Below are 20,204 nucleotides of genomic sequence, written 5' to 3' on the forward strand. Positions count from 1 at the left end.
AAAAGGGCATGGCTTTGGAAGGCAAGGTCACCAATACTGTTGTTGAGGCATTCCCTTGCTGATGTTAAAACACAGTTCTTAGGGATTCCAGTCTAGAATTCCAGCAGCTCTTGAAACCTGCAGGTCATCCAGTCTCTATGAATTTTCTGTCTTTCCATCAGGAAACAACCATTGTTATACTAACTAGACCACGGATCCAATCAAGACTCTACACCACGCTAATAAATTCCCTTTACACACACACACACACACACACACACACACACACACACACACACACTATATCCCCTTAGAAGAACCTGATAAATTCAACAGGCATATCCTAGTAATACTGTGACTAGAACATCCTCCCAAATAAAATATGCATCTAGAGTTTGTGAGCCATTACATCTTACCTGTAAGGAATGCTTCAAATTTCTATCTTTAGAAGAGTATCATATATTCAGTTTATGGTAGCTGCATTTTCTAACAAAATCGTACTTACCTGTCTACCTTGTACAAGAGTATGCCTGTTTTTTCCTTGGTAGTCTACTACTCCCACATAGTCCAAGTAGAGATCGACCCAATAAACCAATCTGTTGACGAGGTCCAGTGCCAGGGCAGCTGGCTGCTCTGCCTTTGAATAAACTATTCTTGTTCTGTTCATCCCGTCCAGGTCACATCTCTCTACTTTAGGAACATCCCCAGAGTCAGTAAAGAAAAGTTTTCTGTTGAAAGACAAATAAATGTTCATATGAAGAGAGAGGAAACATATTTGATAGAGCCATCTGTAAAAAGCAGAACTTTCCTACTAATTTATTTCAGTAGTTACATCTGCTTGCTTCCCATAACCATTTCCATATAATATCAGTCATAAACAGAGGAATCTGCTAATGAATATTGCAGGGCATAAGGGAGCAGGTTAAGCAACAACTGTAAAATTTCCTCAAAGCCAGTGGCTGTGGTGGCTTTATTTTTGCATCAGCAGAGTTTCTTTAAGCTTCATATAGCCGGTGCATCATCCCATTAAGGACAAGGTACTGAAGCAAGCCAAGTCATCAAACCAGGGCATGTGAGCCACCAGACATTATATCCAACCTGATTTTCAAATTGCTGGTAATATTTGTTTCCTATAAAACCTATTCTGTGGAGTTCTGCAACATTGTGAAGCGCAGAGACCAGCAAACCAGAAATGAACGAAGCAGTGAAAATCTAGGCTTGTTGTCTGTAGCACTAAAAATAAAACCTAAATAACATGACCTGCAGGCCTATTCCAAATGCCTCCCAACTAAGGGAAGTACATGAAGGAAATGAAGGACACTTCTCTATTTCTCTTAATACGTTTTGAAGAAAACGCTGAAACAAAATACTCACTTCTGGGACAAGAAATCGTTTCAAGCAGTTCTGAGACTGCCAAAGATTTAAATGCACCTGGAACACTTGAGTGTTTAATATTTGATTAGTATTCACAATGTTTAGTAAACACAAATCAATTTCAATTACTCTGACAATAGTTAACAAGATTTCCACTCATGAGACTTAATTGCATTTGTAAAGAGAAGACCATCTTGCCTTGACTTAAATATAATCTCAAGAATAATCTAATTTACAGTGACTGAGCAATATGAAGATTGCCTGGAGTATAGAATATTGAATTTTACAAACTTGGAGAATTAGTTTTTAGTTACTTTTTTCAACAATCTTGAATTATCTAACACAATGGGGTATCTTTCAAGCTAAAAAAGTAGTATTTAAACTGTAATTTTAGGTAAGTCCTTACTGCATAGCAGGCTTTTAAACATTAATGTGTAGTGTTCTGTATTGATGGGATAAAAATTCTTTATGAGTCCTTGAAAGACCATAGTATCTAAGCAAGTGAAACACTTCAAGTGATAGTGAAGACAGAGAGTTTTTTTTATTTTAGCAAAGAACAAATGAAAAGGCATAACTACATTCCAGTGCTACCCTTCTCTCTCCCTCTGTATTTCCCTCTTTGTTCCCTGCACTCTTCTGATAGCTCCACCTTCCTCAGTCTTAACTAATTGGATTTATAGCCCACTCAAGATGAACTACAAGTACTACTTTTCTTCTTTTACTGAAAACACACTAAGGAAATACATAAGGAGTCCCATCCTCAGGTATGTTCTAAGCAGAAGAATGTCTGCAATTATTATAAGAGGTCTATCCAGGACATAAAGCTTCTTATTCTCTGCTCCCTGTTTCAAATGAGTTCATTTCATGTAAGTGAAGAGAATGTGTAGTTATTGAGGGCTGCAGAAGCTGGAACAACAAGAACTGTGTGGTACTCAAAGACTGTATAGGTATACAGTGAAACAACATTGCCCAACAGTTGAGACAGAAGAGTACTGGAGGCTAGTTCAAGTCTCAGAACTCACATTGCAGTTTAGAACACTTCTGTGATGTCTATTGGCATCTTCGAACTTCCAGAGATATGCACGTAGGAAACACACACACACACACACACACACACACACACACACACACATCCGTCTGTCTGTCTATCTATCTATCTATCTATCTATCTATCTATCTATCTATCTATCTATCTATTAACACATGGAAAACTAAACATACAAACCAACAAAAAAGGAAAAGACTGGTCTGGAAATAAAGATTTATCTGAAGCCTTGAGTTGGTTTCATTGGATGATATCCAGAAGAAATAAAGAGATCAGGGTGAGATAAGCACCCTGGAAGCCTACTGTTGTAGGAATAGGCAGAAGGAGAAAAGAAGACCGAGGAGTTCAGAGATCAGAAGAGATATGAGGTCAGAGAAAACAGAGATTCATAGGTGTCTGAAACATTTCAGGAAGAAGGATTAGAATGGTTGATGTGGTCAAAACTTCACAAATAGTATAAAGGTATTCTTCAAAAGGAAGCCATTGAATATGATATTTGTTAGAGTATAAGTAAGGTTGGTACTTCTGAGGAGGAATAATTTATTGGTATGAATTAGATTATAATGGACAATACACAAATAATTCTTCTACAAGTTTTTCAGTGATATTGAGCAACAGCTTCAGGAATAAAACAAATGACTTATAGGTATGTTCAACATCATAATAATCAAGGTTATAGAAACTCTAGAATACTCTATGTATGGGTGTGTATGCATGTGCATGTTGGTGTGTGTAATTTATTATGTATATATAACATATATATATACTACATACACATAATTTGCTATATATATATATATTTGTGTGTGTGTAATTTATTAAATTTTACTGTTTCAGTGTAAATGCAAAGTAAAGAAAACAGAAGAATTTTGGATGTATAAAATAGAGCTGAACCGGAAGAGAGTTAAGGTCATCCTCTGCTACACAGCACATTTTGGCTCAACTGGGGCTACATGAGAAACTATTTTAACTTAAATAAATATCTACAATTATTAGAAAATAAAAGCTAAATTGTTCTCTAGACTGAAAATCGTTTTTCATTCTTAAGTTTCCTTGAATCTTCACCAGAGTAAATACTATTACACTATCCACATTATTCTATTATCTTCAGACATTATCACATAGTAGTAACATTATTTCCATTTAGAGATGAAAGATGTTCAGTGTATATAATTTGCCATGGTAAGAAAAACAGAATTAACCCCATGCCATTTTTTTGGTTCTATTATTTTTGAAGGAATTTCAAATCTAAACAAAAGTTTTACCTGTAGAAGAACATATAACTGGTGGTGGTCTACATGTAAATTCACCAATTTTTCAAAATTGATGCCCTCACTGTACATCCTGGACTCTGAATCATATGAGGGTATGGCACACAGACATTATAACCCTTTCCAGCTAATACTTCTCTTCAAACCTCTTGAGAACAAGTGCTTGGTCTCATAACCACAATGCCCCTGTCATAGTCATTATTTTAGACAGCAGACATTATACAACTCTTTTTCAAGTTTTTTTCCACTAACCTCTAGTGTTTGGTTGGCTTGTTGGCTTTGTATGATAGGGTCTCTCTCTCTGTTACCCAGATCTATGTTGAGATAGTAGGTAATTCTCCCGAATGTTGGCATTACACAAGTTTCCCCCCGTATATGCCTCACTAATGTTCTTCGTGACGATTCCTGCTGTTCAGAACATAGGCCAGCACTGTTCCTTCTCTCGGTCCTCCTTTGAAACTGTTTATCAACCAGGCCTTTCTTTGCTGTTTATGTGAGCATTTCTAAGCAGCAGAGAGTTAGTTGCCTTGAATATTTGATTTTGGAGTTGCCTGATTTTTCTACTAATTAGATTAAGCTAGGCATTTTTATTTGAAATGTGATAATTTTGTCCATTGTTATTATTGCCTTTTGGATTAAGAACAAGAGGACAGCCTACAACCTACTCCAGAAGTTGCGCAAAAAGTAACTAGAAATGAGATTTGGGACTCAATTTTATCTGTTTTTATTTTTTTAATGTTTGTCTGAACACTTAAGTGCTTTATTAAAGATTTTACTTATAATTATGGGCATATGTGTGTGGGTTAGTGGAAATGAGTGCAGTAACCCAGAAAGCCAGGTGAGGATGTTGGGTCCCCTAGAGCTGGAGTGACAGGTGGTTGTGAGTTGGTGGGAACTAAACCCTGGACCTTTGTAAAAGCAGTTGGTGCTCTTAATTGCTGATTGATTTCTCCAGCCCTAAATAGCTAACTCTTGATTTTGAGAGTCCACAGTCTTTCTTTCGCAGATCCTTTCCAGTCACCCTCCTCTGCAGTCCCCACACAGTACAGACAGATCTGTACAGAAATCAGCTGTTGGTTTATATAGTGGTTTTTAATCTGTGTGTCATGTGCCCCTATTACCATCAGAAAACACAGGTATCTACATTATTATTTTTAGCAGGAGCAACATTACAGCTATGTAGTAACAACAGAAATAATTTTATGGTTGGGGATCATCACAACATGAGGATCTCAATTAAAGAGTCTCAGCATCAGGAAGGTTGAAAACCACTGGCTTATACTGCTTCGTGGAGACCAGCCCTGTCCTGCTCTGAACCCTTCCCACTCTCTAAGAACTTCAGCTCCACCTTTGTCTCCCTGTCTCCATATCTGTGCTAGCAACTTTTTTTCCCATATTATTACACACCCTAAACAGAGGACTCTTTCATTGTTCTGCATTTAATTTGAATGTCCTTCTAGATTTTTGTTTGTACAATCATCAAATCTCAAACTAAAATGAGGCAATAGTCTAAGTTTAATCTCTGTTTCTAAGATATTTAACTAAGAGTACACCAAAGAAGGGGATGCTTTGGGGGCTTTTAGCTACTCATTGAGTTCATAGTTCTTGCATCTCTGCCTCTCCAGTACAGAGGAGTTAATTATTTCTCATTCATTAGCATATCACATATGGTGAGTAATATCACTCTAATATCAGACTGACTGTAAACAAGGTCTTACTTTACTATAGACGTCTACATTTTGCTTCTAAGGAAGGTAGCAGGAAACTCTGAAAATCATTGGTAAGCTTCCCCAACATAGATGAAAAGTTCCCGAGGCAGTGATAAAGTTTTGTATTTACAGGTGCGACTTCAACCATCCCGAAATTTTAAAGCAAAACAATTTCCACACATACATGTTAAAACAAATTTTTGCTTGTTTTTTGATTTCCTTGGTGGGAGGGTGTCTTTGCTTGGTTGGTTGGATTTTTTGTTTGATGATAAATCTAAGAATCACTTTGGACAGTGGGATCTGCTTCCATAGCACTGACAAGCACTTGTTCTGAAGGACACAGGCTCTGTAGGTATACTGCCACCCGGACTTTTGTGTCATCTGTCCTTCCCCTTTTATCTTCAGTTAGAATGTAATGCTGGAGCTAAGAGGGAGGGAGGAAAGTTCCAACTAGTCTCAAAATTACATGACAATATTCATTTAACTCCAGTACAAGGCAATTCACATAACAATATTCACAATAAGAACTCTCAAGAAGGTGGATACAAAGACCACGTATACCAGACTTCAGGATGTCTACAGTGCTCTAATCAAGTCCAAGCACACAGTCCTTCTCTAATAATCATTTATTAATGATGATAACCATTTCAGCAAAATGATATATAATTTCTTCGAAAGAATTATACTGAGAACTTAATTCTGTATTGTTGTTTTTATAGTAATTTAGTGCTATCCAAAGAGCATCAATTACAATACAATTTTATATTTTTCTTCCATTATATATACAAATTTGAACAAGAAAGCATTTTTCCACATTATATAGAGTAATTAAAGTATACTCAGAATTAAAGTAGGAATATTAAATATTTAACACCACAATTCTTGAATGCAATAGTGAATCCAAATGGGTAATGAGTCTCTCTTACAAGAGGTTAAAATTCAAATTCCATTAGCTCTTGCTATTTAAGCTTGTGGAAGATAAACAATTAAACTATTTTCTCTGTCTAGCTAAGCCTGCAAGACAGTTATTTATTGATTTTTACTTGTTTGACGTTTTCGCTTCTGCTGTTTGTGAAACCTCTGTTGTCCTTGGTTTTCAGTCTATACATAAACACACAGAAATTAAACTTGACATGCAGGCTCCCACTCTCAGTTGGCGTCTCTGGATACTGCAAACATTTCTCCTAATAATTTCCCCAGAAGTGTCTGTGCACTGGCTATAGTGGGGGTATGGCTGGCTTTTCTGCATGCTTATTTGCAAAATGTTACCCCTCTAAGGTACTTTGTAGAGATTCTCAGCTGTATAGGCAATTTCTAATGGCAACACACTCTGCCCCTTCAAAGAGAAGAAGGTCACAGTGAACCCACAATGAAAGGCTGGGCTTTGCAGAGCCACTAGGACTTTCTTTCTCAATGGTGTAAACCAATAGGTGTAGAGTCCACCCATGGGCAGATGTGTTATAATAGGTCAAGTTGGCAGGCAGGGTGGGCTGGAAGGAGAAAGTAATCCTGGAGCCTGTGCATACACCAGAAGATAGAGAGGAGGAAGGGAAGAACATGGTTTCCATGTTTTTAGGCCACAAGGGCCCATCCTAGCCCCTGGACTTAGACCTGGAGACACGAGACATTATCTATGCTTCCCTTAAAAATTTCTACTTTTGTGAGCTGGCTTAAACGGCACCCATAGTGGAAACTAGCATGCCCTGGTTCATCCACCATAATGCTTGATGAGAACAGACATTCAAAGAACTCTTTGTAAAATGTTGTTGGAGTAAGTATTGTATGATTCAGGAAGTACTGTTCTGAATGGCTGACATTACGGCATGCGCCATTCCAAGAGTTACATATAAACCAAATATAATTCCATTCCACATTCTGATTCTTACATAAAAAGAAATTAATTTTAAAAACATAGACATTATCTGAAATCTTTCTTGCTTTCCATGAACATGAAGCAGACTGATATTACACAGTAATTTATTTAAAAATAAAGTGTGTGTGTGTGTGTGTGTGTGTGTGTGCGCGCGCGCACATCACAGGTCTGTAATCATAGTTTCTCAGAAAGCTGAGATAAGAAAATTCTCAGTTTAAGGGTTTTAGAAGTTTAGAGTGAATTCAGGGACAACTTATCAGTTTAGTGAGACCCTGTTTTAAAAAGAAACATGAATTCTAGGTCTATAATTTAGTGGCGAAACGCTTGTCCAGTGTTTGAGAGGAGCTGCGTTTGAATCTTTAGAATTTTTTTCTGTTTGTTTGTTTGTTTGTTTGTTTGAGAAATATCTTCACTCATTTAAAATTCCATAAACACTCAAATCATAGCTCTCAAGTGTCATGCTGGGGTCCAGACTGCATCTATGTGACTCAGTGTTTCCTGAGGGTTCTCAGTGCATAAGTTCTTGGGCAAAGAGACCTTGTGCCCACTGATTTTTGGGGGCTATCTCTCTCATAGCTAGTCTTCTCTTTTCCTTTCTCACTCCTTCTCATTCCTTCATCCTTCTCATTCCAGCTCTTTTATCCATAGAATTCCTGTCCGCTATGGAAAGATTATCTTCCATCTTTCTGCCTCCGTGGCCGGACACATTGAAAAATAATTTCAATTATTTCTTTCTTCAGCCTCTCACCTATGTCGCTTCCTCTGCATCCTGTTGTAGAAAGAAGAGATTATCTTTTAAGGCGGGTCCAAAGAGGGATGCATGGATTTCACTGGGAAGGCAACATATAGGATATATCCTGAGTAAACTGGGAGTGAAGGGGAACCGAGATGGAGCTTGAGGGAGCAGGTTGGGCAAGCTGGGTTAGGGAGGAGGACTGAGGGCAGGATGGAGAGAGTGAAGAAAGAGACATCTTAATTGTGTGTGGGGGGGCATTTTGGCATTGGGGTGAAACCTGATGCCAGGGAAATCCCAGAAATCACACAAAGATGACCACAGTTAAGACTCCTAGTAATAGTGGAGAGGGTGACTGAACTGGCCAGCTACTATAATCAGATTGGTGATGACCTTAATTGTCATCAGCGATATTCTATCAGGTAACTGATGGAAACAGATGCAGAGATCCATAGCCAAGCACTGAGCTTAGCTTTTGCTAAAGAAAGAGTGAAGGGATTATAGGAGCCGGGGAATCATGACAAGGGAGCCCACAGAGACAACGGACAGAACTGGTGGGACCTCGTGAACTCTGAACCAACAGTTAGGAAGCCTGCCTGGGACTAACCTTGACTCTGCATGTGTTTATCAGTTGTGTTGCTTGGTCTCTTTGTAAGGATCTTAACAGTGAGATCAGGACCTGTCCCTGGCGTTTAGGTGATTTTGGAACCCTCTTCCCCATGATGGGTTTCCTTGCACAGCCTTGATGCAAGGGGGAGAGTACAATCCTGCCTCAGTTTGATGTGCCGTATTTGCTGAAGTCCATGGGAGATCTGCCTCTTTCTGAATGGAGACCGAGGATGAGTAGATGGGGGTGGGAGGAGTATATGAAGCAAAGGGGGCATGGAGGGAGAAGAGAGAGGGGGAGGAAAGTGTGTTCATTATGCAAAATAAATGAAAAAATTATTTAAAAAAAATTTAAGGGAGTATCTTCCTTTCATTGACAGTAGTGGATGACAAAGTCTATTCTATCTTTCTCAAGATCAAATTGCAACTTTCTGTCACACTTCATCTTCAGCTTGTCATTTTCAACCTAAGTCCAGATTCAACATAAGTAGCAGAACTTGTCAGGCATGATGGTGAATTCCTCCAATCCAATCATTGGAATTTTTAAAAATTCCATCCATTGGAAGGGACAGGTAGGAGGATCTCTAAGTTCAAGGCCAGCCTAGTCAACAAAGCATGTTCCAGGACAGCTAGCACCATTATACAGAGAAATCCTGTCTCACCACTCCCACCACGGAAAATAAAAAAAGAGTAACAGAACTCTCCAACATGTTCCCCCTCTTTGTCATTCTTTTTATAGTTGTCAAGGATATCCCATTAAAATAAAAGAGGGTCATGTGTTATAAAATTTCCTATAGCTGCTGGCATCAATCAGGGTAAAAGTCATATTTTTAACATAGTCAACAGTGGTGAGCACAATCTGGTCTAAGCTGAATCACTAGCTTCATCTAACAGCGTCCTTCCAACTCAGGTACATCCCCTACAAGATGGCAACATCCTTCTGTCTTCTCAATGTCTGGTCTTTCAGTAGTCAAGCATTGTCTTTTTCCTGAACTACATATACCTCTTCTCAGGTTCAAAACTATTGTCTGCTCTGCTATTTCAAATGGGGCTTCACTTATTCATTTAAATGTCAATTTCTGATCTCAGTTTTCAAATATCCATTCAGTCAACCTGACAAAACATTATGGTATTTTGAAAATTGTTTGATTAATATTGCTCTATATGATTCTTGTATAAAATAAATAGACGCACATGCATTGTAAAGCCAGTTAAAAGGACACATGCTGTGTGTATATGCACACACATCTCAATACAAGAAAATCAGTACAAAAATTGAGGAATGTATATATATTCAATTTTGTACTGATTTTCTTGTATTGAAATGATAAAATATAAGTCTGAGATTTAAAATTAGGTTAGAAGATACATGAAGTGCATTATCCCATTCTAGCAGAGAGACATAAGTTTTTTCCACACTATCTAGCATAGATAACTGTAATTCTTCTAGGGATTCAATTACTAGTTAATAAATTATTGATTTGTTTTCTATGTTTAGATTGTTCTTTTGCATATTTCCATTTAAAGAATTTCCAGGAGGCAGTGTATCTATGCATAGTTAAATTTGAAGACTCTTTTGTCTAATCAATTTTCATTCTAGCAACATCTCAGTCAAACTACTGCAGCTTACAGATACCATCTTATAACACTTGCCTATATTCAAGGGGTTTAGACTATCTAATTCTGGAATCGAGCAAAGTTCTGTTTCTTTCTTTACTTTAGAGTAAGACATAACTAAACTGAATTGTCATAAATTTTGATACCATCACCTATAAGATAATCTCACTGAAAATATTGGGTATTACACTCAGAAACTCCATCTTGGTGTTATGCATTGATCATAGGCAGAAGGGATGAAAACAGAAGAACTTCAAGATAGGCCATGGGCCTTAAAAATTGGAGATATTGATGAGTCCCGCTGCGTTTTAGTACAGTATTAAATTTCACACAACCACACTTTCTTTTTCTGTGCTGAGGATAAAACCAAGGGTTTTGTGTGTTTCAGTAAGCACTCTACCGTATAGCCACACCTTCATCTTCTAAAATTTAGTTTTAAAATTTACTGTGACTGGAGATTTCTATAATCTACATATCTTATAAATTGCCCTTTCCTTTACTTTAAAGAATGAGATTTATATTCTATGTAGAATACTTACTTTGACCAAAGGCAGTACTTACTTAGGAATCGTATAGTTTTAAGGATCCCAAGACTTAAATAACATGTTGAATATAATTTATTCATGAAAAACAGTAAAATATTTGAACTCAGTACAATATATTAGAACTCAGAATTTTCTGTTTGAGACATACAAAGAGGTGGAACCAAATTTCGACGCTTAAGGAAACTCTGTTGCTTTGTACAGGCATTCTTCTGAATTGTAATAGCACAGAGGACTGTCTTGAAAGAGACTCCTTAAGTGTCCATGAAGCTGCATACTGTCAAACAAATGTGGTTCCCTGCTACACTAATTACCAAATAGCTACACTGTCAATTTCTATTCTAAATTCTTTTGAAATGGTAGAACACAGTGTGCAACCAAAATGAATTTTTTAATTAGGTATAGCTTTTCACATTTTTATACCTATGTGCATGTCTTATCAGTGTTTGATAGTGTCTCACTACCAAGAAGTCCTATGATTATGTAGATATAATCACACTGTAAAAACATAACAATATCTTTGTTTGTTTGTTTTTTGAGACAGGGTTTCTCTGTGTAGCTTTGTCTCAGCCTGTCCTGAAACTCATTCTCTAGACCAGGCTGGTCTTGAACTCACAGAGATCCACCTGCCTCTGCCTCGTGAGTGCTGCAATTAAAGGCATGCACGAACACCCCCCACAAAAATATAATAATATTTTTATTGTTTTTCAGAGTTCATTGACCCAGCTGGAAAAGAAAAAAATATATAATAAGAGGGAAAAAAGACTGAATATATATATAACTTACTGATAATAGTTTTATTTAAATTTCTAGATTTGGCTTGAAGCTTAAATATAACACCAAACTTCAACTAAGTTGGGACAACTAAGAAGATCAAGAGAAGTTTGTTCTGGAAATGCTTTCCTTACTGAGTTTGAAAAATGTGCATTTGGGTTATTATTAGGTAAAGATTTCTGGATGAACACTAGAATTGTGAATCGGTAAAATCAAGCTTGGCCATATTGACATAGATACCAGTATGTACATGTTCATACAGCTGTGTCTTTCTGAGATAAGAATTCATAATCAAAGTGATAGATGTCTATGCTTCAAACTGATGGTTCTGAAATTCTGTGAAAGTACTGATCAAATAAATATCCCTTGTAAAAACCTCCAAATTCACCGGTTGGTAGTGGTGCATGCCTTTATTCCCAGCACTTGGGACAAAGAGGCAGGCAGTGAGTTTGAGGCCAGCCTGAACTACAATGCGAGTTCCAGCTCCAGCACAGTCAGAATTAAAACAGTGAAAGCTTTTCTCAAAAAAACAAACAATTAAAAATCTCCAAACCAAGTCCAAAAATCCACTGTGGCAGGTACTTCGATAATATATAACACAAACAGCACCTTGTTCTTTTAATATGTTATTACTGTTGCAGAAATTTATTTTAAAGGTACATATCTGCACAGATGATCAATACACTAAATTATTCATTGTGGTGTTACTGGGAAAGGCAAAAGTTACAGAGAGTTTGTCTATTGGGTCACTGTTGCTTCTATATTTAGTAATTGATTTTCATAATATAATATTTTCATTTATTACAATTTTATATTATAATGTTATAATTTTTGAGACTGCAGTAGAAAAGTTCAGCATATTTGACCTACACATGTGCAGAGAAGAAGCAGTGATGTCCCTGATGATAAACGCACTTGACTGTGGTGTAACTGTCAACTCATGTAATCACTCCCGAAGTTAGGATGGAAATTACACAAAAGCTAAAAATAGGTCTGCCCTATGACCCAACAATAGTACACCAATACACAAACCCAAAGGCTCTTTCTCTTCCTCCAGAGCTACCTGGATAATGCATATATAGCTTTTCCAACATCATAGCCAAGAAATAGAAACAATCTAGATGTGCCTTAACTGTTGAATGGGTAATAGAAAATGAGATGCATAATATAACAACATACTACTAAAAACGTTCCATGCTTCTTGGTGGAAAATATTGCGTTGTGTATGGTAACCGGTATTCAGAAAACAAATGATGTATGTTTCTTCCCATGGACATTCCAACCTTTGACATTTTTAGGGTAATGTGTTTAATTCAAAATCCCTATAGAAGTCAGGCAGACAGCAAAGATACATTCCAGGGAGAGTGGAAAAACAAGGAAGAGGCCACAAGAGAAGGGGATTAGAAGAACACACGTGACATGGGAGTGGAGAAGGGAGCAATACACGTAGAAAGGTCTAATTTGGGAGTAGACTGGCTGCAGAGCCAGGAGAAAAAAAAAAAGGCAACTAATAGCTTGGATATGTGAAACATATAAAAAACTGCTATTTAATGAGGATATCAAATAAAATTTAAAAAGGTGTTTGAACATTTTACATGTATCGATGATACTCTTTCCAAAAGTTATAGCCTATTAAATGAAAATCCCAGAACAAGGTGTGGACTGTAACCCTATGTGCTGTTGGTCACTAAGGCACATTGAGGGCCCTCAAACAGTACAGGCTCTTCCCCTTGCTCTCCGTTATCCCTCTCCCCCTCTCCCAGAAGTTGATGCCAAGTCCCGATTGCTACAGATATCCCATACTTTCTTCCTAGAGCCCAAAAACGTAAAGCTGGAACCCAACTTCCAACATATTGCTTAGTTTTTATAGTCCCACAAAGTGCTATGCGGGGGCTGTGCGGACAAAAGTCATGTCATCAACAGACTTATCCAGCTGTGAACGTTGTAGACTGCAGTAAAGACTGTCTAGATAAGATGTGCTCCTGCTGCATTAGTGAAACAATTATAACGGAGGTGTGGTAGTTTGAATGAGAATGGCTCCCGTAAGTGCGTGTGTTTGAAAACTTGAGACTCATTAGGATGTGTGTCTTTATTGGAGGAGATGTTGCCTTGTTGGAGCAGTTGTGTCACTGGGGATAGGTTTTGAGGTTTCAAAGGCGCACACCTTTACTAGTCCCATTATCCCAGTCTAAAGTGTGCAGGTCACTTGTGGGTTCTCAGTTACTGCTTCATCACCACACTTGCCGGCTGCCATGTTCTCTGCCATGATGACTTTGGACTACCCTCTGAAACTGTAAAGCAAGTCCCTAATTAAACGATTCCTTTCATGTGTTGCCTTGGTCATGGTATTTCTTTGTACCAGCAGAACAATAGTGAAAACTGGCTGTTCTGTTGACTGTGTTTGAAGTCCGTTCCACAGGAGGGAATTTGCCTGGCACTATAAACTTGGTCAAAAGTCCAAGGCTAGGGAGGTCAGATGCCCTTTGGGGAACCTTCCTTTTACCAACTGCACATGTTATAAAACTGCCTACTATATATTTATATCTAAGCCTATCGATTGTGTTACTGTCAGCGTTCATAAAAGAAACTTTTTAATACAGTCATTAACTATATAGTTAGTGAAGAGACTTTTAACATACTGGACTATCAAGGATAGGAGCTGGTAGAGCCTTTTTAAAGTAGACATCAATATTACTCCTTCCAAAATTCATGGAGCATCACTAAAGAGGAAGTAGAATGATTGTAAGAGCTGGAGGAGAGGTGCTTTTGAGGCAAAATAAAGCCATAGGAAACAACAACCAGGATTATCTGCAGAAGACCAGCATGGGATTTAACCTCTCAACATTTTAATGGAGCTGGGAGAGAGGCTCTGGCAACTGCACTGGTCTCTCAGATAATATGGGCAGTTAATCACTGGGTGTGGGTGGGTGGGTATTTCTTTGTTCAGCGGCATGACGAATAAATATTTTATCATCCATTCTTGGACTAGCAACCCTTATTAAATTCAGCTACTCACTAACAACGAGACAAGAAAGCAGACGTCGTTGGGAAGAAATATTTCAGCAGAAGAGCAAGGGGAAGGAGAGAGGAATAGGGGAGAAAGCAATTAAAATTCATTACGTGTATGTGTGAAATTGTCAAAGAACAAAAACAGGTCTGTACCTGAGAAATGACAGCGGTAACATTACCACAGCGCCGAGTCTCTCCTGGAATATTTGGATGATAGAAATAACGAATGTCCTAAAGCACTGTGAAAGGTTAATTCATGCAAGATCATTCTCTGTTTTCCCACACATGTAAGCGAAGATGATAGCACTTGCATTTGAAGTGCTTTGAAATTACGAAATGAAAGTGAGCATAGCTGACTCACAAGCTTTTTAATATTTAAACACAGGATAATGACCCTGTAAATAACGATGCTCTAAACCCACTTAATCTCTGATTCTTCGCTCCTATCATCTATCCTTCCTCATTCAAAAGTTTAAAAACAACTCTCTCTCGTTCAGTTAGAATTCACACAAATATATATATACACAAATAACCATATGAAGATGGAGAAGTTAAAGAGATAGATGCTCACTTAAGACTCTAATTAATAAGCAGTGGTTAAAGGCAGATTGGTTACTTTTATGACTCAAATGAAATGCTTGTTGAAAAATAACCTACTTAAATTATTTTGATTCAAGATTAGAATGGAAACAATTTAACTGAATAATTTAAGGTCTTCCATCTATAAAACTTTTATTTTCTAAGAATCTGCCTAGTTTTATTTGGAATTTCTGTCCTAGTATCCTCAAGTCTTATTTAAAGTTCAGGATTTAAAGCAATTATGTTGACAACAATAAAAGGCCTGTGGTCCAAACAATTTTTGTTGAGATGTTTGGTATAATCATAAGAACTTACAAATGGAGTTATATACTTATCTTTGTACAGAGGTAAATTTTCTAGAGAAGCACAGCTTTGTCAAAGAACCCATGTTCTGTGGGTGGAAGGGTTATAGATGACATAGCTCAGAGAGCTTTGCTTGCCACCACGGAAACTAGAAAATTCCATGTTAATACAGAATGTTAAGTCCCAGAAGAAAACCCAAAGTTTGCAAAAAGCCACAGGACAGCTTCACTGGAACCGAGCTCAAAGAGGACCTAAGACAGCGTAGTGGCTAATGAAGAAGACCCACTGCTCCATCACTACCATCCAGTCCAGGTTCTCACATCTCCCACAGCTTCCCTGGGAAAGTGTGAATTCAATCCCCTGTCATCTTACCCCAACAACTCAACTCCATTTTTAGTAAAAAGGTGCTCATCAAAATATTGCCTTTCAGATACTCACAGTCTTTATCTCATTCTATATTAAAGCTATTTACCCTTTTCTCCGTGACTCAATATTGATTTAGTTATGACAGTGGAGAAAGGTGATCACCTGTCTGTATGAAGGCTAAAGAAGACCTTTACACCTGTTTCCCAGCACAGTTCCTATCCCATTATTGAATAAATACTTGCAGAGAAGCCGACATCGACAGTCCTCAAGTTATCAGTTGGCACTGAGCTTTTACTAGAGGAGCAGAGAAATGCCAAGTCAATGGCCATAAATTGGAGAAAAATACTGCAAGTTTTAACTTGGCAGAAAGAAAATGGGCATATGAGGTTCCAATGAGCAAGTACAAAGTATGTATGTGAGAGAGAGAATTATAATTATTTGGGTAGGAAACTAAGTCCTACTTCTATGACTTAATTGATCCACATAGGTGGTCTCGTTTTACTTAATGTCTTTTTTCTAATTGTTTTATTGTTAGTATAATCAGAAGAAATTTTTCTCTGAGGGCATCCATCTAATGTGCTAAAGTGGCCAAAACAAGAGACAGATTAGAAGAAAAATTGGAAATATTATTTGATCTGTGCAATTGTTGCAACAGAGAATATTTAATGGAATACTTTTGCTAGTTCCAGAGATTCTATAAATTTACAATGAGCTTCAATAAAGCTTTTGTTATAATCAAAGATGAAAAGTACGATCAGGGCTAAGTGGAGAGAAGTAAGCTATTCTTATAAAAGTGAAATAATGTAATTCTTCCTTTTGTGTGGAATAGAAAGGTCTGGAAATAAATTGAAAAAAATCTATGACATTATTGAGTCCAACGTTCCTCTACTAGGTACATTTTGTGAATATCTTTCCAAAATTCCTGTTAAAAAAAATTGGCAAAACAAAAATGATGCTGATACCATACAATCCTTCACTAATTTTCTCAAACTTCTACAAGCTCCAGTCAAGGATGAATCCCTGAGTCAACAGCAAAAATAGTATATGATCTCTTTAATCTAGTGAATCAGCTGAACAGAATTACTTCTGATGAGTTGTTCAATTAAAGTCCATCATTGTTACCTGGGGAAGAAGGTAAAAGGAGAATCTGGTAAGGCATTTTTATAATGGTGATGCCTGTTTCTTTGTTGTCATCGTCAGCACATCTGGAATTATCTAAAATCCCAAGCTGATAGAAACAACTGCCTAGGAATTTTAGTTAATTTGATCATTTGAGGTAGGAAAATCTACCTTAATTCAGACCCACCTCAAGTCTGGATCTTTGAAGTTTTGAAGACCCATCCTAAATCTGAGTCCCACCCTCTGCTGGCAGCCTATGTAAAGGACAAGGACTAAAGAAACTCCTCCCTTTGCCTGCTTGCCCTCACTCTGTCTGGAAATTCACTTCTTTCCTGGCTTTCAAGCCTACTTCTTCAGGATTCTGCTGCATATCAAAGACAATCTGAGACAGCCAGCCTCATGAATGGAGCACCTATTAGATTCTTGGATTTCTGACCAAAGACAACCATTGCTGACGTAGTCAAAGCATAAATTGTAAGCCATTCTAATTAATTATGTGTGTGTGCATACATACACACATATATGTGTGTACATACACAAACAGAGGCACACACACATATATTCTATCGGTTCTGTTTCTCTAGAGAACCCTGCCTAATACGACAGGAAAAACATTACCAATTTCAGTCTCTAAATCTTTCAACAACTTAAATACTTGTTTTGGGGTTTCTTGAATGTTATTGAGTTAACTGTTTATAAAAAAAAAGCTGTGTTTGGTGAACTCTCCATTTCCGCCCCTCCTCCCAACCCCCTCCCATTCCCCCCACTCCCTCCCATCCTCCCTCTCCATCCCCAAGAGCAGTCAGGGTCTCCCACCCTGTGGGTAGTTCAAGCTCCTCCCCCCTCCCTCCAGGTCCAGGAGGGTGAGCCTCCAAACAGACTGGATCCCAGAAATCCAGTATATGCAGAGGAAACAAGTCCCAGTGTCATTGTCAATGGCTTTTCAGAAAGACTCCGGGCCAGTCACATTCAGAGAATCTGGCCTCATTCAGAGAATCTCGTTGGATCACGTGCTCGCTCAGTCCCAGTCAACTGGCTTTGGGGAGTGAGAGAGGGTTGGGAAGAGGGCGGAAATGGAGACTTTTGTATTTTAATAAACTTTGAGAAAAAAAAAAGAAAAAAAAAGCTGTGTTTGAGCAACTAAATAATCTGAAAAGGTACCTATCATTCATTAAAATCCTCCATATGAAACTTTCAATGAGCTGGGCGGTGGTGATGCACACCTTTAATCCCAGCACTTGGGAGGCAGAGGCAGGCAGATCTTTGTGAGATTGGGGCCAGCCTGGTTTACAAGAGCTAGTTGCAGGACAGGCTTTAAAGCTACAGAGAATCCCTGTCTCAGAAAACAAAAACAAAAAAACAGTAACAACAAAAGGAAACATTCAATGGTGGTAAGGTAAATGTATATTAAGTAAGAAGGAGTCAAAGGAGAGTTAAAACAAATTCTAAGAGTTCATTCATGGAATAGAATAAGGCTAAATAAGATAAAATTACTAACTTTACAGAAATGACTTTTTCTCTCGGTATTTTAGATATTGTATTTAGCAGCTTTTTTGTATTGTGTTATGAGAAAAGTGTACTCAAATAAAATCCTGCTTCATTAACTTACTCATTTTAAATGTTACTTCACATTTCTTTGACTTCATGATCTTACCATCAAAATAGAGAAAATATTTTATATTAAGAATTAAGAAAGTAATGTTAAGTGTCTGATTTTCAAATAAAATCTAATATTTAAAAATATTATTATCAGATGATGAATAGCAAAAATATGTTCAAGTCTTTGTAAATTTTGAGTAACAAAAAGGAAAATTTAAATGAAACATGAAACATATTTTTATGGAAAGTAATTACATGTACTAACAGAGTAGTGCTTGGTCTCATTGTTTGAAAGTGTCCTCAAGTTTAAACATTCACCTTTTATTACAAGGATTCTGGATGTGAAAGAATTTTTTTTTCCAGAAAACAAACTGTTAAGAGCTTCACGTAGAGATACTAGCAGTGGATTGATAATATATATACAATCGAAAAACTGAGCCATTGAGAAATCACCATCTGCTACAACCTTACCATCTCCTGTTTGTGTGTTATTGTGTGCTATTAATTCATTTAAATCTTGCTCTAGCCACAAATTCAGAAGCTGAGTAATTGAAATGGCTGCTTTCTGTCACATTTATCTAACTTCATTTTCTCATTTGCTTTTTTTTGCATAAATTTCATTTGTAGACTTCTTAAGTACATTACACACTTTTTGTGGAATAAGATCATATATTATATTCTTTACCCCAATTTATAGTATTGACAAATTTCAAACCTTAACTGAAAGAATACCTTTCATTCAGATTGATCAGTTTTTAAAATGCTAGGTCAGGGAAGGTAGGAACAAGCGAAGGAGAAAAAGAATGATAGCGAAAGAAGGATAATTTCTATTTATTGTATACGGGCACATAATTATATGGTCTTTTCTCCAACGGAACTTTTTCAAATAAATTGAAAACCTAGTGACAGCTCCTAAATACATGCGCCATGAAAGGACCAGAAAATTCGTGAACATTAAACCAATATGTACTTAATTATCGTCCTCCCTTCTCATGTTGAAGTTCTAATATGTAGGATCTTAGAAGGTGACAACAATTGATGATAAAGAGGTGATCAGATTAAAATGCGGTTATGAGCATGAGGCTTAACCCAATCTTGTGGGTATCCTTATATGAATATAAAATCCGTACGCATATGCATGCAGAAGAGCACACAGAAGGTGGTATAAGGTTAGCTTAATCTTGACCAACTCATAGCTGTAGACAGAAGTCTTAGGGGATACCAACTCTTTAGAAACTTGTTTTTAAGACTCCTAGACCCCAAAACTGGGTATAGGGAACCCAATCAATGGTTTGTAGCTATGTCAGGACTAGCATATGAATGTAAAATTCCCTAAGTGTTATTATAATAAGCAACAAATTTAACATTGTTAAATCAAAACTACTCTGTGTTCAAAATAGTTTTTTTATTCTTAACTTTTCTTTTGTGTTGCACAACACAAAACATTCTACAAAGGAACTACATCTTCATCTATTAAATTTGTCTTCTATCATTTTTTGTTTGTTTGTTTGTTTCTATCCGGAATCATTTGTTGCTGTGGATTTTTTTCATATTTATTTTTTATTTATTTATTAAAAATTTCCACCTCCTCCCCACCTCCCTTTTCCCTCCCCCTCCCCATCTTCCCCTCCCTCTCTAGTCCTAAGAGCAGTCAGGGTTCGCTGCCCCGTGCGAAGTCCAAGGTCCTTCCCCCTCCATCCAGGTCT

General features: G+C 37.3%; 1 protein-coding gene across 2 annotated transcripts in view; it reads right to left on the reverse strand.

Annotated features, from left to right (window-relative positions):
• Lrp1b (LDL receptor related protein 1B) overlaps positions 1-20,204 on the reverse strand; it is a 1,858,137-nt gene that overhangs the window by 819,009 nt on the left and 1,018,924 nt on the right. For both annotated transcript variants that reach the window (XM_087899923.1, XM_087899922.1), the window contains exon 8: positions 485-707. In XM_087899923.1, coding sequence (XP_087756049.1) covers positions 485-707 — 223 coding nt within the window. The remainder of the gene's footprint in view (positions 1-484; positions 708-20,204) is intronic.

The sequence above is a fragment of the Myodes glareolus genome, chromosome 21 (assembly GCF_982192425.1).
Source record: "Myodes glareolus chromosome 21, mMyoGla1.1, whole genome shotgun sequence".
Lineage (NCBI taxonomy): Eukaryota > Metazoa > Chordata > Mammalia > Rodentia > Cricetidae > Myodes > Myodes glareolus.